The sequence below is a fragment of the Colius striatus genome, chromosome 12 (assembly GCF_028858725.1).
Source record: "Colius striatus isolate bColStr4 chromosome 12, bColStr4.1.hap1, whole genome shotgun sequence".
NCBI lineage: Eukaryota > Metazoa > Chordata > Aves > Coliiformes > Coliidae > Colius > Colius striatus.
Window position 1 is genome coordinate 7,760,755 of NC_084770.1, and position 16,157 is coordinate 7,776,911.

At 45.2% G+C, this 16,157-nt stretch overlaps 1 protein-coding gene across 3 annotated transcripts in view; it reads left to right on the forward strand.

Moving 5' to 3' along the window:
- TP63 (tumor protein p63) overlaps nucleotides 1-16,157 on the forward strand; it is a 101,934-nt gene that overhangs the window by 14,643 nt on the left and 71,134 nt on the right. Inside the window, exons 2-3 of one of the 3 annotated variants that reach the window (XM_062005499.1) lie at nucleotides 4,859-4,987; nucleotides 5,740-5,872. In XM_062005499.1, coding sequence (XP_061861483.1) covers nucleotides 4,859-4,987; nucleotides 5,740-5,872 — 262 coding nt within the window. Of the gene's footprint in view, nucleotides 1-4,858; nucleotides 4,988-5,739; nucleotides 5,873-16,157 lie in introns of those variants that run through there. The other 2 variants (XM_062005501.1, XM_062005500.1) reach the window with 2 other exon arrangements.

The following is a 16,157-nucleotide window of genomic DNA, read 5'->3' on the forward strand; positions in this document are numbered from 1 at the left end:
AGCTTCCAAGGGTTTGCACAAAATGCAGGAGGAAGACAAACCACCTTAGAGCTCTAGGTAGCAAGGGGAGCTAAGGAGACCTGGAAGTGCTTAGATCTGAAACCCAGCACAGCAGCTTCACTGAGATACCTTATTACTTCCTGGTTTCCTCATAAACTCTACTATTAACCCAGGGGCAGTTCAGAGTTTTGAAGGTATAAGCTCATTTTGGATGAAAAACCAAAGAAAACTATACTATCTCTTGGTTGCAACAGACTTTCTTATTTTCAGGAGATTGCTAAACTTGCACATGTGGTGCTTGAGCTGCATCAGATCCAACCATGTACCAGTGAAAGCAGGTGGCATCTGCCTTTAAGGTTAAAGCTGCAGAGGAGGGGCTGTGCATGCTCTGTATCAAACCTAGGTCCTGCTTTGCTCAGGAGCTTGTGTCTTTTCCCCAGTGGTAAGTGAAGTCTTGGTGTTTTGGGTTTACCCCTTTTTAAGAAAGGTTGTTTGCCATGAAAGGTGGCTTTCTTTCTGGTGAGAGGTGTTGCTGCATTACAATAGTTGAGTTTAATAGTTTTCTGTCATTGTCTTCTGGTGTGGAAAGTGGTTTGGGCTTTTTTGTTTTGTTGCCTTTCTTTGATGTGACAGTAGGAGGAGGAAAACGTGGTAAAGAGTGGAAGTATGTGCTTAGATGGAGAAAGTGGGGGCAGAAATGCCTTCTCTCTGGTTTGCCATGAGTTTATGTCCTGCTGGGCCAAGCAGTCAGGGCTTCATTTCCAGTTCTATTGTGACCTTCATCTCCAGGGAACAGCAATAGCAGTGCAGATAGGATAAAGCTCAGGAAAAGCAAATACGGAGCTTGTCAGGATTGTTTTGTTTGGTTGTGGGTTTTTTTTTTCCTTTTGTGAAGTTTAACATTCCCAGCCTTCTTTGAGGCTGAAATTGAGCACTGTGTGGGCACAGCTAGAGAGGTATGTTGCTCTCATTGCCATGTTTTACAGAGATCTTGCTCCTTAGGTTGATTGCAAACTGAATCAGCTGGGCTGCAGTCCCACTCTCGTGGTCCCTGATGCAGCACTTCTCGGGAAACAAAGCACTTAGTGTGCCCCAGCCTACAGCCCACTAAGTAAAGTAATTTCACCTGGAGTCTCTGGGCTGCTCTTACATCAGCAAAATAAATAGGATGGAGCTGAGATAGATTTTGGAGAGTGGTGCTGGCTGAAGCTTGTTCTGGAATTCAGGAGTAGTGTCCTAGCCTTGTGCCAGGAAACCCTGTGCTCTTGGTGAGGTGCTGCTTCTCAAAGAAGATTTAACCTGCTATTTCTGTTAATTAACAAACGCCTGGTGTTTTTTTGAAGGAAAGGTTTGTGGGTGCAATGCACAATTGAGCTTGAAGTTTGATGGGGGCTGTAAATCCCTCTGTATTTCCAGTTAGTGCTCTCTGCTTGTGGCAAGCTGCTGGCCAACTATTTCAGCAGTTAATGCAGGGAATTACCTTGTAGACTTAAAGCAGAGGGCAAGCTAGATAAGGCTTACTGCCGTGTTTTGTGCTGTCATAGTCAGTAGCTTGCTACAGCCGGCTGTGTTTGGTAGTGCTATCGCCTAGGATGCCCTTTGGGACAAGTGGCTGTGGGTAAAAGGGGTGTTGTTTCAATGTCTGTTAATAAAGAAAAAAAGCAGCTGGCAGGAGCAATTTGAACAATGCAAACTCCTGCTATCTTGTGATTAGCTTTAGGCACTCAGGGATTATTTTACTGAAGCCAGGGCATTTGCTGATGTGGGGAAAGACAATTAACTAGAGTAGTGAAATTCATGCTTAGGTTTTAGCTGTTATTTTCCTGTGGAAGAGCAAATTTGAGAACTCAGGTATGCTGTTTAGTAGACAGAGGATGCTTCTCTGTGTTGTAGGCTGTTTGTTAAGGAAAATGGCACTAGACTTAGATTTCCTTAAGATCATAAGGAAGGAGAATGGTTTAGTTTGCATGTAGTTTTGTGCTGAAGTTGGTTTTCTTGTGGCTTGACAGCTCTTTCCTACCTGAGAGCAGGATGCACCAAACTGAGTGACAAACAACGTTCACTACCTGTGTAATGTCATAGCCTTCTCATAGGTAGTTTGCTGAAGCTGGACACATAGTTCCACAACCTTTGGAAATAGAGCTGTATGGGTAGTAAAGGTGTTGCAGAGAGTGTTCAAGTAGTCTTTCAAATTTTGCTTCTGTAAGAATTAACCAGGGAACTTCTTTTGCTTGGTAAAGGGCAATATGCCTTTTTAACCATCAGATAAAATCTGATACTGGCTTTCTTAAAACAGTAAGCCAAGGGCTGTGTTGGGTACAGTGATAAAGATGACACAGCTGGAAAATGCCTCTCTTTGGAAACATTGGAGCTCTGTTTAGTACAGGGATGCACCAGTTGTGTCCTTAACTGGTGTGACTCTTTCCAAAAGCTCTGTGAGCTTCAGAGATGGAAAATAACAAATCTGGCTTTGTTAGTCTGGGCAGCTACTATTCTCCTTCTCTCCTGTGCTGCAGGCTGTGGTCACTGTGAAGAGTGCTTGGTTGAGGTAGGCTTACGATAAGCAACTTCTGCTTAATAAGGGCCAGAACAGGTAGGCATGTGCTGGGTTGATTTGTCTTCTTGAGGCCTGGGACTTCATGTAGCAGTGAAGCAGAGCTGGGGCATGCCATGGCATGCAGGAACCTCCTTGCAGTGACACTTTTTGAAGGAAAAAAGGTCTCTGAGGAAGGTGTGGTTTGCAGTAACTCTTTTTGGTGAAGTTGGTTCCTGGGTATGTAGTGATGAGCTGGTACAGACAGTTGCTGGAGCTACCTTCACAATGAATTCCTAAAAGGTGATTTTTTTTTTTTCAGTGTTCAAATCCAGGGCAGTTGTGAGAAGTGGTAAATAATTGTTAAAGGAGAACGCTTTGGTGGCATTGGAGAGCCTATTGTGGGGTTTCTCTGCCCATTCCTTGGAGGTCAGGAGGTGATGCAGTGTGTGGGCTCTACATGTTCAGTGGCAGAGCAGGTTGGGGGGCATACCCTCCTCATTGCTCTTCTCCAAAGCTCATGGTACTGTTGATTCACAGCTTATATATGAGGCTTTAGGACAGGTCTGTTCTTACGGGTTTCAATTTGGCACTTTTGAAAGTGCCTTACCAGACTGAAAGCTTGAAAGGAGTAATTTCTGGTACTTTGTGGGATAACTGCTGTTCTCGGAGGATTTGTGATGGTTACCTCACATGTAGCGTGGGTATGTGCTCACATCCGTGGGACAGAGCTATTAGCAGTGACACTTTTGAATGTTATTTTTGTCTTTCTCTGTTCATGAACTTTTAAAGGGTGTTGGGTGGGTTTTTTTTTTGTTAATCACAGAAAAGATGAGCAACTGAAGCGGTACTTTCACCTACTGAGGCATGCTCAGCCACGGCTCTGGGGCCGAAACAGCTTTGATTTCCGCTGGCTTAGGGAAACTGCTCTTCTCAAAGAGCTTGCAGTTCTGTGGGTAGCAGAAATGAGGAAAGCCTTGCTTCTTGCAGACCAGAGTCATCATCTAAACACAAAAGGCCATACAAATTCAATAAAGGGAGCTGGATCCCTCTCTGACTGCAGCCAGAAATAGATGCGTTAGGAAAAAAGCAGAGGAAAAGACCAACTGTAGTGTGATCCTCCCTCTCGTTCCTTCTTAATTTTGACGGTTTAATACATTAGGTCTTCCATACATTTTGTTTAGACCATTGTGATAACACCAAAATATGTCAAACCAAATGTTAGTCCAGTTCTCTTTGGAAACCATTTACAGTCCGGGCTCCTGCCACAACCATTCCCCTGGCAAAGAGTTTGGCTGTTCACTGCATTATACTAAAATGACTCTTGCATATAAAACTTTTTGCAGGATGCCTCTGTCCTTGAAGCAGGAAAAGTGGTCACCTGCCTCATACTCTTAAATTGAACTGAGAATTTTGTCAACTGCAAGTCTACTCAAGAAATTCCTCCCCCCTCCCCTCCCCCTTTACATCCTTGAAGCCGTTGAGTATTTTGACACGGGTGTAAGAGCTGCTGGGTTTGAATTTAGAAATTGGCCAGTGGGATGAGAATGTGCAGCTGTGGAAGGCGTGAGTGCTCCAGCTTCGTCACTGCTCCTCTTGGGCACACCTATTTCTGTGAGGCTTGTGGGAGCTTAAGGGGATAAAAATGGCCAAGGTAATTAACAGATCTGGCAGAAATCAGCTGGCTCAGAAATCAGTGGAGGTGAGAAGGCAGCAGACAAAAGGCTATAATCTGATGGGATGGAACTTATTTCCATAGAAAATAAAGCAAAAAGATGACTTTAGTTTTAAAGTTGTTGTTGTTATTGTTCTTTGAAAAAGCCCCTGAACTTATTTGAGGGAGAAACCTCAGCTACAGTGACTGAGTGTAGGAGAAGTCACCAAACTCATCCAAGGGCATGCAATGTAGAGAGGCAACCAGCCAGGGACAGTGGAATCACACACAGCTTAGAAGCTTCTCCTTCTGCAAAGGCTGCTTGCTTTACAGGGAAAGTCGATTATTTGAGGGTAAAATTTAAGGTGGCTTTTTATGTTTTTCCTCTGGGATTCTTGGGATGCAGCATCCCAGTGGGGTCTAAGGGGCATTTAACTTATTGGGAAGGGTGTCAATTCTCTCCCGTCTAAATAGAGCATCTGCAGCAGTGTGGAATGTGTGTTGTACAGCTGTGAATGTTCCAGGCATTCAGCGTGTCTCTCTTTTTCACACAATAGCTTCTATTTATGGGTTTTCATCGAGTTGGGCTCATGCATTCAACATATCTTTGTGTGTTTTTTCTTTGTTTTTTCTTTTTTTTTCTTTTTTTTTTTTTGCTTTTGTTTTTTAAGGTTTGTAGAAACTCCGAGCCACTTCTCCTGGAAGGAGAGTTACTATCGATCAGCCATGTCCCAGAGCTCGCAGCCCAGGGAATTCCTCAGCCCAGAGGTACTCCAGCATATCTGGGACTTCCTGGAACAGTAAGTAGCCCTGCAATGGAGCTTGTGGAAGAAGATGTTTTGGGACAGGACGTCTCTATAATTAGGCTACTCAGAGGACTGATGTTGAGATTTTGGAGTCTTCTCTACCTCTTGATTAAAAGAAGTGGGTTTGAGTCTGTGATGATGACAGCTCTTGAGACCTCAAGATGATGTACATCCTGGCTATGGGGAACACATGCAGAGATCAGCAGTGACACTGACTTTCTTCAAAACCTTTCATTGCTGAGCAAGCTGCTTTCTGGCACGTGATTACTTAAGGTGGACGGTTGGCATTTTCCCCTAAGGAAATGGAGTCATTACTCTATGTCCAGGCTGCATGTTCTCCTCTTTTTCTTGTTGCCAGGGAGGGAAAGGAGGTAGAGATGGTGCAGAGTTCACCCTGTCAGTTTCATTGAAGGAAATAAAACTGACTCTGTTTCCATTCCTGACTTGCACTAACTGATGCTGAGACAGTTACTGCTATAAATCCTCCACAAGTTCTGTCTTTCAGTGATTTAACTCCTGTGCTCTTCATTTTTCTGGTCAGGCATGTGAAGTGTCCCTCCAGGCCCTGTCCTGTTTAGGGGCTGCTGTTAGCTTAGTGGATCATGAGGCAATGTTCCTTAGAAGTTACTTACTTTGTCCTGAGACTGGTTCGTGGTCATGTCTAAGTCCTGGGTGACATCTTAGCACATGGGGAGATGAAAAACAGAATTTGGCCAGTCTTAACTGTGTTACTCTGTTCTTCTCAGGCCAATATGCTCAGTTCAGCCAATCGATTTAAACTTCATCGATGACCCATCCGAAAATGGCACTACAAACAAAATAGAAATTAGCATGGACTGCGTCCGGGTGCAGGACACTGAGCTGAATGACCCGATGTGGGTGAGTAGTGAGAAGACCTTCCTTAGCCTTTGGGGACAGATGGAGAGTTTTTGCTCAAGCTATTATTGCTGCATTGTCCTGGGACCATCTTCCCCGTCATGGTGGAGGAGCTGTGGCCAATGCCCCCCAGACTTCTAGTTGGGAGCATGGCAAAGCCAGTAACTAGTGATGATGATCAGCACGTTCTATATATGTGTTTAAAGTGTGTGACCTGTAGAGAGGCAATGCTCATCTATGCCTCCCTGGGGCTGCAAGAAGGAGCAGGCTGGCTCCTTACCTCCTGCTCCTCTCCTGCTGCAACAACAGCAGGAAGGAGGGATGGGACACGAACAGGCAGAAGTGCTCAGAAGTCTCTTGCACTTGCCTGTCTGCTCAACTGTCTGCTCTCTGAGCGTACACCTCGTTCATGTAGCCTCGGGGCTAAAATAGTTGGTGTTTTGGACACAGTTGCAATTTTGCTGACCAAGGGCAGGGATTCTTCACTGTTTTTTGTTCTCTTGAAAGCAAGATATGAATGAAAATTTGCACATCATGGTGGCTTTTTTCCTCCTGTGCCTCAAGATAGATAAAACTCAAGAGTGTTTGTAGCAAGTCTTGGCCATGGGTGTCTCACCAGTATGGCTCAAGACTGGAATGCACGAGACATGAGTGGTTACTGGTTCATTGCCTTTGGCACAAACTGACCAGCTTTTTCCTAGCAATAGCTCTGGTGAATAAGCAAGGTGCTATTCTTGCAGGTTGGAGCAGGAGGTATTTCAGGAGTTTGACCTGTTTGTCTTCTGTTTCTGATCTTCCTGGGTTTTGTGTACTCCTGTGCTGTCTGAAATTTGTATTGGTATCTGTGAGCTTTCTTGTTCCTCCCCATTTCCACTCTGCAAAACTGTGTCAATTAATTCCCTGGCTAATCAACCACCCTTTAATAATGTGTCCAATGGTGGCATATTGACAGTCTGCATCCTGGCAGTGTTTGTAACCTAAAGAATCACACCTGCAAGGAAGGGGCTCCCAGGTCATGCTGACTGCTTGCCGTTCTCAGTGACAGAAGGTTTGAGCAGTTACTGCCGCTCTGGTGCTACTGCTGAGGAGATTCTAGTGCTCTTCTTTCCTTGCAAGGCTGCAAAAGGTAAAAAAGCTATTCTGAGGTTGGATGTGTGCTTGGCTAATGTGGTGAAGCAAACTCCGGAGCAGAAGTGGCTGACATGGTCTGATTGTCTTTTGATTCTGCCTTTGGGGTGGACATAGAGTTGCAAGCCTTCCACCTGGAACTTGGTGTTTTCCAATACCGTAGCACATCTGAGGTAAAAGGAGGTCTTTCTAGTAGCTGGTCCAAAAGACTCTTCATGTTCAGAAGGACTCCCAGTTTTCAAAGTGGGTGATAATGTTCTCTTTGAACTAACTATATGGTCTTAGAAAAAACAGTCCTAAACAGTTTAAAGGTGGTCAGCAGAAACTTTGTTCTTTCATGCTCAAACCTGGACTTGCTGCATTGAGTGTTAGCAAAGCCTCCCCACCTCCAGTTCTTCTGAGCTGCCTGCAGAGCACTGTGGTAGCTGACAGACTAACTTGAAGCCCTTGTTCAGAGTCTCCCTCTCCCGTCTGCAGTGCAGTGTGAATGGAAAATCCCTTCCTCTTGTCCTGTCTGATCAGTGCTGAAGAGAGTGCTGGGGCTAAGAGTGGATGGACGCAGCTTTGTCTATGCAGTTACCTCTTGCTTATTGATCCCAGCCTTGCAGGAGGCATTTCTGGAGAGGCCGAGCAGCATGGTGACTACTTTAAGAAGTATTTGTCACTGCCATGACAAGCCAAATGGGGAGCAGGGAAATTCCATCCCATCCTTACCCTTACTGTAAGGCAGCGTCTCAGAGTACATTAGTGTATGTACATTAATAAATGTTCCAGTTTGTCTTTGATGGAAAACAGCACCTTCGCTCAGTTGAATGCTGGACAAAAGCCTTTACAAAGCAAAATATGCATCACAAACCTGTGCAAACAGCCTGTCTTTTAAAATGAGGAAAGCTCTTTTTACTCCCCTTACCATCACCACCACCTCCCTATAAATTTGCAAACATCCCTGACAGGTGACAACTCCCCCTCGAAGAGAAGTCTGTGTTTGCTTTGCTGTTTCTGGGGCTAGCAGATTGCTTTGGCAGAGAATGTGTAGCCTGGGGCACGGTGTTTGCTGTTTGTCGGCTTTAATCTGAAATACCTTACAACCCTCTTCCCCTCCAGCTTCTCTTTTTCCTTTGGATAGCTTCAGGGCAAGAGCTCCCCTTGCACCTGTCTCTCCTGTAACCTCAGCCATGTCACTTCTAGACACTGAGGTGCTGCATGCAGCTGATTGCAGCAAAGAGTTGAAGAGGGCAGATAAACACAAAGGAATGCAGCAGAAACAGAGTGGTGCTGGGAGATGAACAGTGGGATCAAGGCAGAGTGCTTTTTATTATTAGATTTGTCTTGGGAGAAGAGCAAGGCCAGCTACTCTCTAAAATGCACCACCATGTGAGATTTAAAGAGGTGCCAAGCAATTAAGACTGGTTCATCTAAAGCAATTGTCCTTAGGTGGACTTTAAGGCAATTCCAAACAACTTTTAAAATAAACTCTGCAACTTCTTGCAACTTACGACTGAAAAATGCAACTTTCAGCTTTAAAAGATGTCCATCCTTGATCCCAAGAGACGTGTTGGTGAGAGCTGTGGTTATTATTAATTTGCAATTATTATTTAATGTGGGGCAGTTGCTTGCTCACAATGGAGTAGGCAGTGGAGAAGGAGCTACAGTGTTCAGAGCAACCCCTGAAGAAACTGTCCTGCCAGTGAGCTGGAAAATGAGTGTGAGTCCTGCCCTGCTGAACACCCATCAGTTCTGTGCATTGCCTTGAAAATGCAACGACTTGGGGAGAGAGCTGCAGAGGAAGATTGGGTGACAAAGAAACCCCTCTTGCCTGAGCTACCACCACTCTATTTCTTACTGAGCCAAGACCTTGCAGTTCTCATGATTGTTTTTAAGAAAGAAATATTCTTTCTGTGTCTAATATAAGAAAGGGGACTGACACTACCTTGTGATGAAAAGAGAGGAAGGGGACAGGAAGAGAGGAGTTTGTAGATCTGGTGTAACATTAGACAGCAGCCTTCCTGACTGTGTCTTGTGACTGGCTCTTTTGCAATGCCTTGGGTGGCCCCTCTGTGAGGCTGCTGGCTGTGCCCCTTCCTCTCTTATGGCTTTAACCACAGGCAGGCTGGGAAATCCCAGCAGAGATCAGATTTTTTGCATAGCTAAGTGAGGGGCTAGTGGTCCCTTGTGAGTGCAGAGAATGTTTATTCTCTGCCATGGCCCTGGTGTGGGAAGGAGCTGCGGATGGCCAGGGAGGTAAGTTGAACATGTGTCCTTCTGAGCCACTTGCCATTTGTTAGGCCCACCAAACAAGATGGTCCCCAGCCTTTTCCCTGACCAAGGATGTAGCCTGCCACCCTGGGGTCTGTAGTGGGGTGGTAACCAGCTCCTCGCATTCTAGAGGAACACTGGTCTGAAAGACTCTGTCCTGCAGTGCTGGAAACCAAGTAATAGGTTTGGAATTTTTCTTTTTCTTTTTTTTCTTACTGACTAAATGTCTTGGAGCTTCAGGGAGGAGAGGTCTGGAAACCTCTAGGAATAAATGTGTGGTGGTGCAATAACCCCTGCATTGCCCTGGAGCCCCCACAGTATGCTGTCAGACTGCCATACCAGGTGCAAAATTGCTTTCCTTCACTATCAGAAGTCCTTTAAACTGCTTACCAGTGCTAAAAGAGCCTAGTCTGGGCCCAAACAAAGCTGCTCTGGCCTAAGGGCTTCAGCAGGCACAGTCTGATAAAAATGTTGAGGGGCTTGCAGAGTCTGAATATCTTCTGCCACCATCCTGGCAGCGTGTCCAGGGCTCCAGAGACCTCGCTGGCGGGAGCAAGAGTGCTGTCCCCAGTGATGGAGCACCTCATCCCCCTCCCCCTGTACATACCTTCCTTTCATGCCCCTGAGCAAGCCTTCCTCCCACAAGCTCCTTGCCTAACCAGTTCAGTGGAATGCCTTTTCCCCAGACAGTCACTGTGGTCAGAGTTTTCTTAACCTGGATTTGTCCCTCCCCACAAAAGGGAGAGAAAATTCCTTGCCCTGTGTGAGCTTTTTTTTTTGTTTGGATTTTTGTGTGTGTGTATTTAATTTGTTGTTCCTCATCTTCTGCAAATCATCATGGGGATTTGCTGTGTGTGGCTTGGTTAGGCACTGCTGAGCTCCCTGCAGGGTGGGTATCTGCCATGGGGATGACGGTTTGAGTGCTTCAGACAGGGCTGTGTCCCTTTGCATTTCAGTCCTCAGCTTTATCCGCTGAGGATGTCCCAGAGTCTCAGGGCTACAGAAATTCTGGAGCTGCAACCTGTGTTTCATAGTTTTAAAAGTGACAGTTTCAGCTCTAACTTTGCTGCTCTCCTTTATACCCAGAGTTGGAGATAAAACTAGTCTGTAGGAGAGACTGGATGTAGGCCATGTAGGATGTGGGAGTGTCAAGGCTCTTAGCCTCAGCCTGCACATCAGTGACAGATCTCTGAGCTGCTGTTTGATGCTCCCCAATGGAAGGAAGAAACCTTTCCCAGGTTTAACCTCCTCTAGGCTCATGGAAGAGCCATCCTAGCCACCTTGCATGGTATACTTTTGCATGTTGCAGCCCAGTGAGCTGGAGAGGAGTGAGGCTGAAGCCTCTACAGAGCTACCCTGGCCCAAGGTGGTTGCTGGCACTTTCCTATGTGCACTTGGCCTTAGCACCTTGTAAATCACTTTGGTAATTTCTGTTTGGTGACTGAATTCCTAGGTGCCTAGGAGCCCATCGGCTGAGGGCTGTGGTGAGGATCTGATGTGCAACAATATGATGGACAGACATAAAAAACCCCAACCCGCTGTCCAGAAGGATGTCTGTGTCATATGCAACACTCTAAGCACAGGCTCTGATCTCTGTTAACTTTTAATTGCCTTGTTTAAAGTGTTTTTCTGGGTCAGGAGAAAAGAACTCCACTTGCTGCGAGGTAATGGCTGAGGAGGCAGATGAAAGATGGTTAAGGGGTGGTGGGACTGTAGGATGGGGAGGAAGGACATCCTTGTGTGTTGACAGCAGGGCAGGGAGCTGGTGTGGCCTGCAGGTGTGGCCAAGTGGTGCAGAAAGAGGAGTCAGCCCTCTGTGTGTTTCCCAGAGCTCTGGCAAGTGCCACAGACCTGCATTTTGTTGAGGAAGGGTTTTGCACCTGGAGGATAAGGCTGATTTGATAAGCAGATGCAGCAAACTGGGTTGTGTGCCTGTTTCCATGCCTAAGTGTTCCCGGACTGACCATTGGAAGGAAGGACTTTGTGCAGCACAGGGATGTGATCAAAGCTTTTATTACTGTCTGGTTTGTGCTTCAGAGAGTTTGAGGCTTGCCAAGTTTCTCTTCTTTGTGGGTATTTGTTCGTTCCATAGCAAAGAAAGTTGAGATTATGCAAAGGCATTTCCATAATGAGCAAATGCATTATTCTGTTGGAAGTTTCCCTGCAGCACCTCTCTTGTTTGCAGCTGAACTCATAAGGTCTCCTAATTTAGACTTGGCTTTGTAATCCTGATGAATGTTTCATCTTCTGCAGCGCAGGTCCCTCCAAACTATCTAACAATCACATTTAAAGCTGCAGATCCAAATACAGAAATGGTCAAGCCTTTCAGATAAGGGATCTGTGGAGAGAACACATTTGTACGTTCAGTTTGGCCAAGGCCTGAAGACTTCTCTTATTTTGTGTGTAGTAGGGCTCTAAAGACATATTTATCTTTCTTTAAAATAACTTTTCACTAGCTTCCTTTTCTATGCTGTTTTGCCCCGTTGCTGGCTGCACACCAAGGCTGGCTGCATTTCTTTTTGTAGGAATGCAGCCAGTTGATGAGTATCGTTACACCAAGTGTGTTATTTTTAATGCCAATTCCCTGAATTCTCAGTGGTATTGAAGAAAATGAATGGGTGATCTGTCTGCTGTGCTACAGATCATTTTGGAAGCATATTTAAAATTCCTTTAAATATTTCTGCCCTTTCAGTATCTTGCTTTGCATTCAGCTTGAGAAGGAGTAAACAAATTTTAAGCTGAAAAGCACAGACCTACTGGAAATGAGCCCTGCATGAGGCGGTTTGGGTTTTTTGCCTTGGTTCTGGCCTGGCTCCTCTGGAGGGCTGGCTTTACCCTTCCTAGTTCCCTGTTTCATTTGGCTACAAGCAGTTGAGGTGGAATAGTGTTGCAATTGCTGAGTCTTGTCATCTGTCTACATACAAATACTTCAAAACAGAAGAAACAGTCACTTTGGAAAACACCTTTACCAAGCAGCTGGGCCTGCTTCCAAAGGTTTCTACGGTGCTGCACGTGCATCTTGCTTAAGTATGGAGCAATAATGCATTAGAGCTTATTTGACATCTATTAAAGGTCTGTGCAAACACTTGATTAAAAGGCATCTTGATCTTGGAGCAACAGATAGTAGGCATTTTTGCTTCTGGAGCAGGTGTAAGGTTAATGCTGTGTTGATAGGAGCTTCACTGCATGTTTCTATCTAGCTGATAGGATTCCTTTTTTTTTTTCTTTTTTTTTCTTCTTAAACTATAAACATAATTCCTGTATTTGTTGGGAACAGTTTGACAGGGTTACAGACTGTAAGTGGTTACAGCTGTCCCTGTGGACATCTGACTTTTCAGCAAGCCGTAAAGTCCAGCTTCAACACCAAGAGAAGTGAAGTGGCCATTCCCAAAGTTCACCTTTCCCTGGATGTTTTTGGTTTGGGTTGTTTTGGGTTTTTTTAAACCAAATTCCTGGAAGACAGGGAAGGATACTCCTGTTAACTGGAAGTAGGGTGATGAATTGAGCTGTCCATATGAAATGAAAACTTTGCTGAACTCTCTGGTACCCCCTTTGTGGCATGGGATGGATGGGGGATGGACAGCATCTCACAGTGCTGTTGCAAGCTGCAGTGCTGACCGTGCCTAACAGGGCTGACCAGGCTCATGGAATACTCCTTTCAGGCTAAGACAAACCTGGAGCACAACCCTGGGAACATCCTGCTCTCCACAGCCAAAATGTCTGTGCTTCAGCGAGCTGTGGGGTGTAGATTGTGTTTTTAAAGTCCTCTGTTGCATTAATTGGGATTCTTGCTTTGAAGAAAATCTTATGCATCCAAAGTCTCACTATATATGTAGCTTTGTGGTTCTGCAGATCCTGCCTACAGTCCTGTTAATGACTTGTTATTTTTTTTCTCCAATATTTCATGAGAAGACTTTCGAACTAGGTTTCCTCTGTCTCTACCGTCTGCTTTCTACTTCACTGTCACTGATTTGATAGCATTGAAATTAAAGAAGGAGTGAATTGTGAGGCAGTCACAGAAAATTAAATCAATCTCTCTGAAGCACAGATTGAGTGGTTTGTGACCTGTGTGAGTTTGCTGAATGAACTCTTTGCTAATCCAGCATCTGAATTAGCAGAGATTAATAAAATATCAAAGGAGTTTTCAGTAACAAATGTAACTGTAGCTCTAAAAGGATGGGGTTTTATCTCCAGCCTGCTTAAACAGATGCAGAAAGGTACCATGAGCACCCTTTTTTCTCTCTGAGGGCATGAATGGCTATGGTGGACCTCATGGTGATGTCCAGGCTGGATTGAAACTAAGGAAGTCAGAAACTGCAGTGATCAGTGTTCTGGGGAAGGTCTCTGACCAAACTAAACCTAGTGGCTGTTGCCATACTGGTGGTGGATGTGTGAGAGCAGACAGAGAGCACAGGACAGAGATCAGCGCTGCAAAACGCAGCATTTCTGCACAGGAAACAAGAAACAAATGGGCTCTTTGGCTGCCTTGACCTGACACACCAGGGTAATACAGGATAGCAGTAATGTGCTCACATGAGAAGCATGAATGGCAATCAGTTGCAGGGTCAGGGTTTCAGGAGAGGTTTTGGAGACTGTTCTCAAATTATTGTAGTACTTATTTTGCACTATTGGATTATTGTACAAGGACTTGTGTGGGAGGGAGTTGGCAGCATAGAGGCTGGCTGGAAAGAGCTACTGTGATTGTGCTTTTATGAACAGTTGTGTGTTTCCCGAGAGCAATCTGTAGTTTATAGAAGATAAGAGAAGAACAACAGTTTCTACTCAGTTGCTTGTGCAAGAACAATCCTAGTCTGTCAACAGTTGCTCCTGTCTCATAATTAAAAACAAAGACTCTCTAATCTGTCGCTATCTCCTGCTTTTCCCTTTCCCTGTCCAGAGCACTCTGTCTCATGCTGAGATGCAGACCTGTGCCGTGACCCTGTCCCATCTCCACTTGGAGGGACAGAGCTATTCATGCTGCTCAGAAGCAATTCTCATGATATTTTTGTGTGTCATTTCTCTAATATCTCCCTAATATTTGTAAAATATTTTGCAAAAAGGAGGTGGGGGTGCTGAAGCATGCCTTACTGAGCTTCCAAAGATCTTCATCAGGAAAAAATGCAGGCTGAATGTTAAGGGTTGTTTTTCTGAAAAAACCGCTGCTGATAGCAGATGTTTGGACTCCCAAAAGTCCCCTGGTTGCCTCTCCATGCAGGAGTGTCTGCTGACCTGTGGCTTTGCACTCATCAATGCAAAAATGTCTGCTGGTCAGTGGTTTTGCAGGCTCATCAGTTGCCTTGCAAAAAAAGTTGCCAGGGTACAAAAAATGTGGGAAAAGGAGCACCATTAATGAATTGACAACACTTTCTGATAAATGATCTGTATGCTTAGTTCCCATCCGGCATCGTACACCATGAGAGGCAAGTTCCTGCTGACACTTTGGGAATGACCTGCCTCCATTGGGATTGGAGGGGTTTTGGTTGTGCAGGCAGTAGGGAAAGCATGGGGACCTTGCATCATCTTGGCTGGAGACCTGAATCTCTTCAAAGGAGTGTCTCTTATTAAATGGAGCTTGGCAGCCGGAAGGCAGAGTCCCTGGGGGCTGTGTGTACCCTTCCTAAACCAATATTGCACTGGTGGTTGTGAAGGGAACTGGTTTTGTTTCACAACTCCTTTCCACCTCCCCTCTCTCTGCTCCCCCCACGTAGCGTTATCTCCTGACATGATACCATTAACTCTCTAATTAGCCCTCAGGGTGTTCTAGGGGAGATAACAAGGCTATAGGAGCTCAAATAAGCAGCGTGTGCAGATGTTTACCCAGGGTCGGAGGGCAGGGCTGCTGTGACAGGCGATTGCCCTGGGGAGAGCAAGCTCCTTGGGGGAAGATGGAGGTGACCTGGGGTGCAGACCTCTCCTCTTCCCCTCCACAGGTCCATCTCTTTGCCCTCCACTTTCAAAATGGGGAAAATAATATTTCAAGTCCTTGGATGAAGAAGTTGATCCTCAGTACTAAGCACTTGCAGTCAGGGTGTAATTTTTAGCTTTAAAAGTTGATACACTTGAGTGCTTTCCAAAAGAAGTTCTGGGCATCAGACCCATCCCTGTGGCTCAGTGGTGGGAAAACTGGGAGGGCACTGAATTTTGACCTATGAGTGTAACACGGTTGTTAACCCTTTGAGAGCTGAAGATACTCATCCTTCTCTTGCATGCAGATGAACCATACCTCGGAGCAGCCTGCCCAGGATGCAGACGAGGCTGTATCCAGTCAGCAGCAGGCAGGATGCTGCTGCCTTTGAGCAACATCTCTCCTTTTAAAGTTTTGTCTTATAGCTTTTTGTTTGTTTGGTGGGTTTTTTTTAAGGAGAAAATCTCCATTTCAGTATGTGCTGAGGTTTTTTCCTTTTCCTGGTGGTCTGAGCAATGAAGACCTGCTCTGTATGAATCTTCAGGAACGAAAGATGACATTTACATTTTTCAAAGTATTTTCTTTTTGCTCTTTAACCTGGTTGCCTGCTCTTGCAGTCTGTCATGTCTGTCCTGATAAAGTCTTCACTGGAAAGAGTCCCAAAGCCAATTGTAGAGGCTTGTGTTTTGAGCATTCAGCAGTTATTCAGATGTAACAAACAAAAAAACCCACCAAACCCCACTTTCTACTTTTCCCTCCTCCTTCTGTTATCTCAGTGCTAATTCATAAACATTTCTTAGCTGAGTGAATGTCACAGTCTGTGGTAATGTGGTTGATCCAGATGCTATTTTTGTAAGAATGGAGAGGTATGAGCAGACTACTTTGTTGTTGTTTGATCTGCAGGAAATTCTACATGAGCCATTGAATGTGCAGGTAGGTGCACACACACACATACACCTTCTGCAAGGAATTACCCAATCTCCAACTTGCACTACAGTT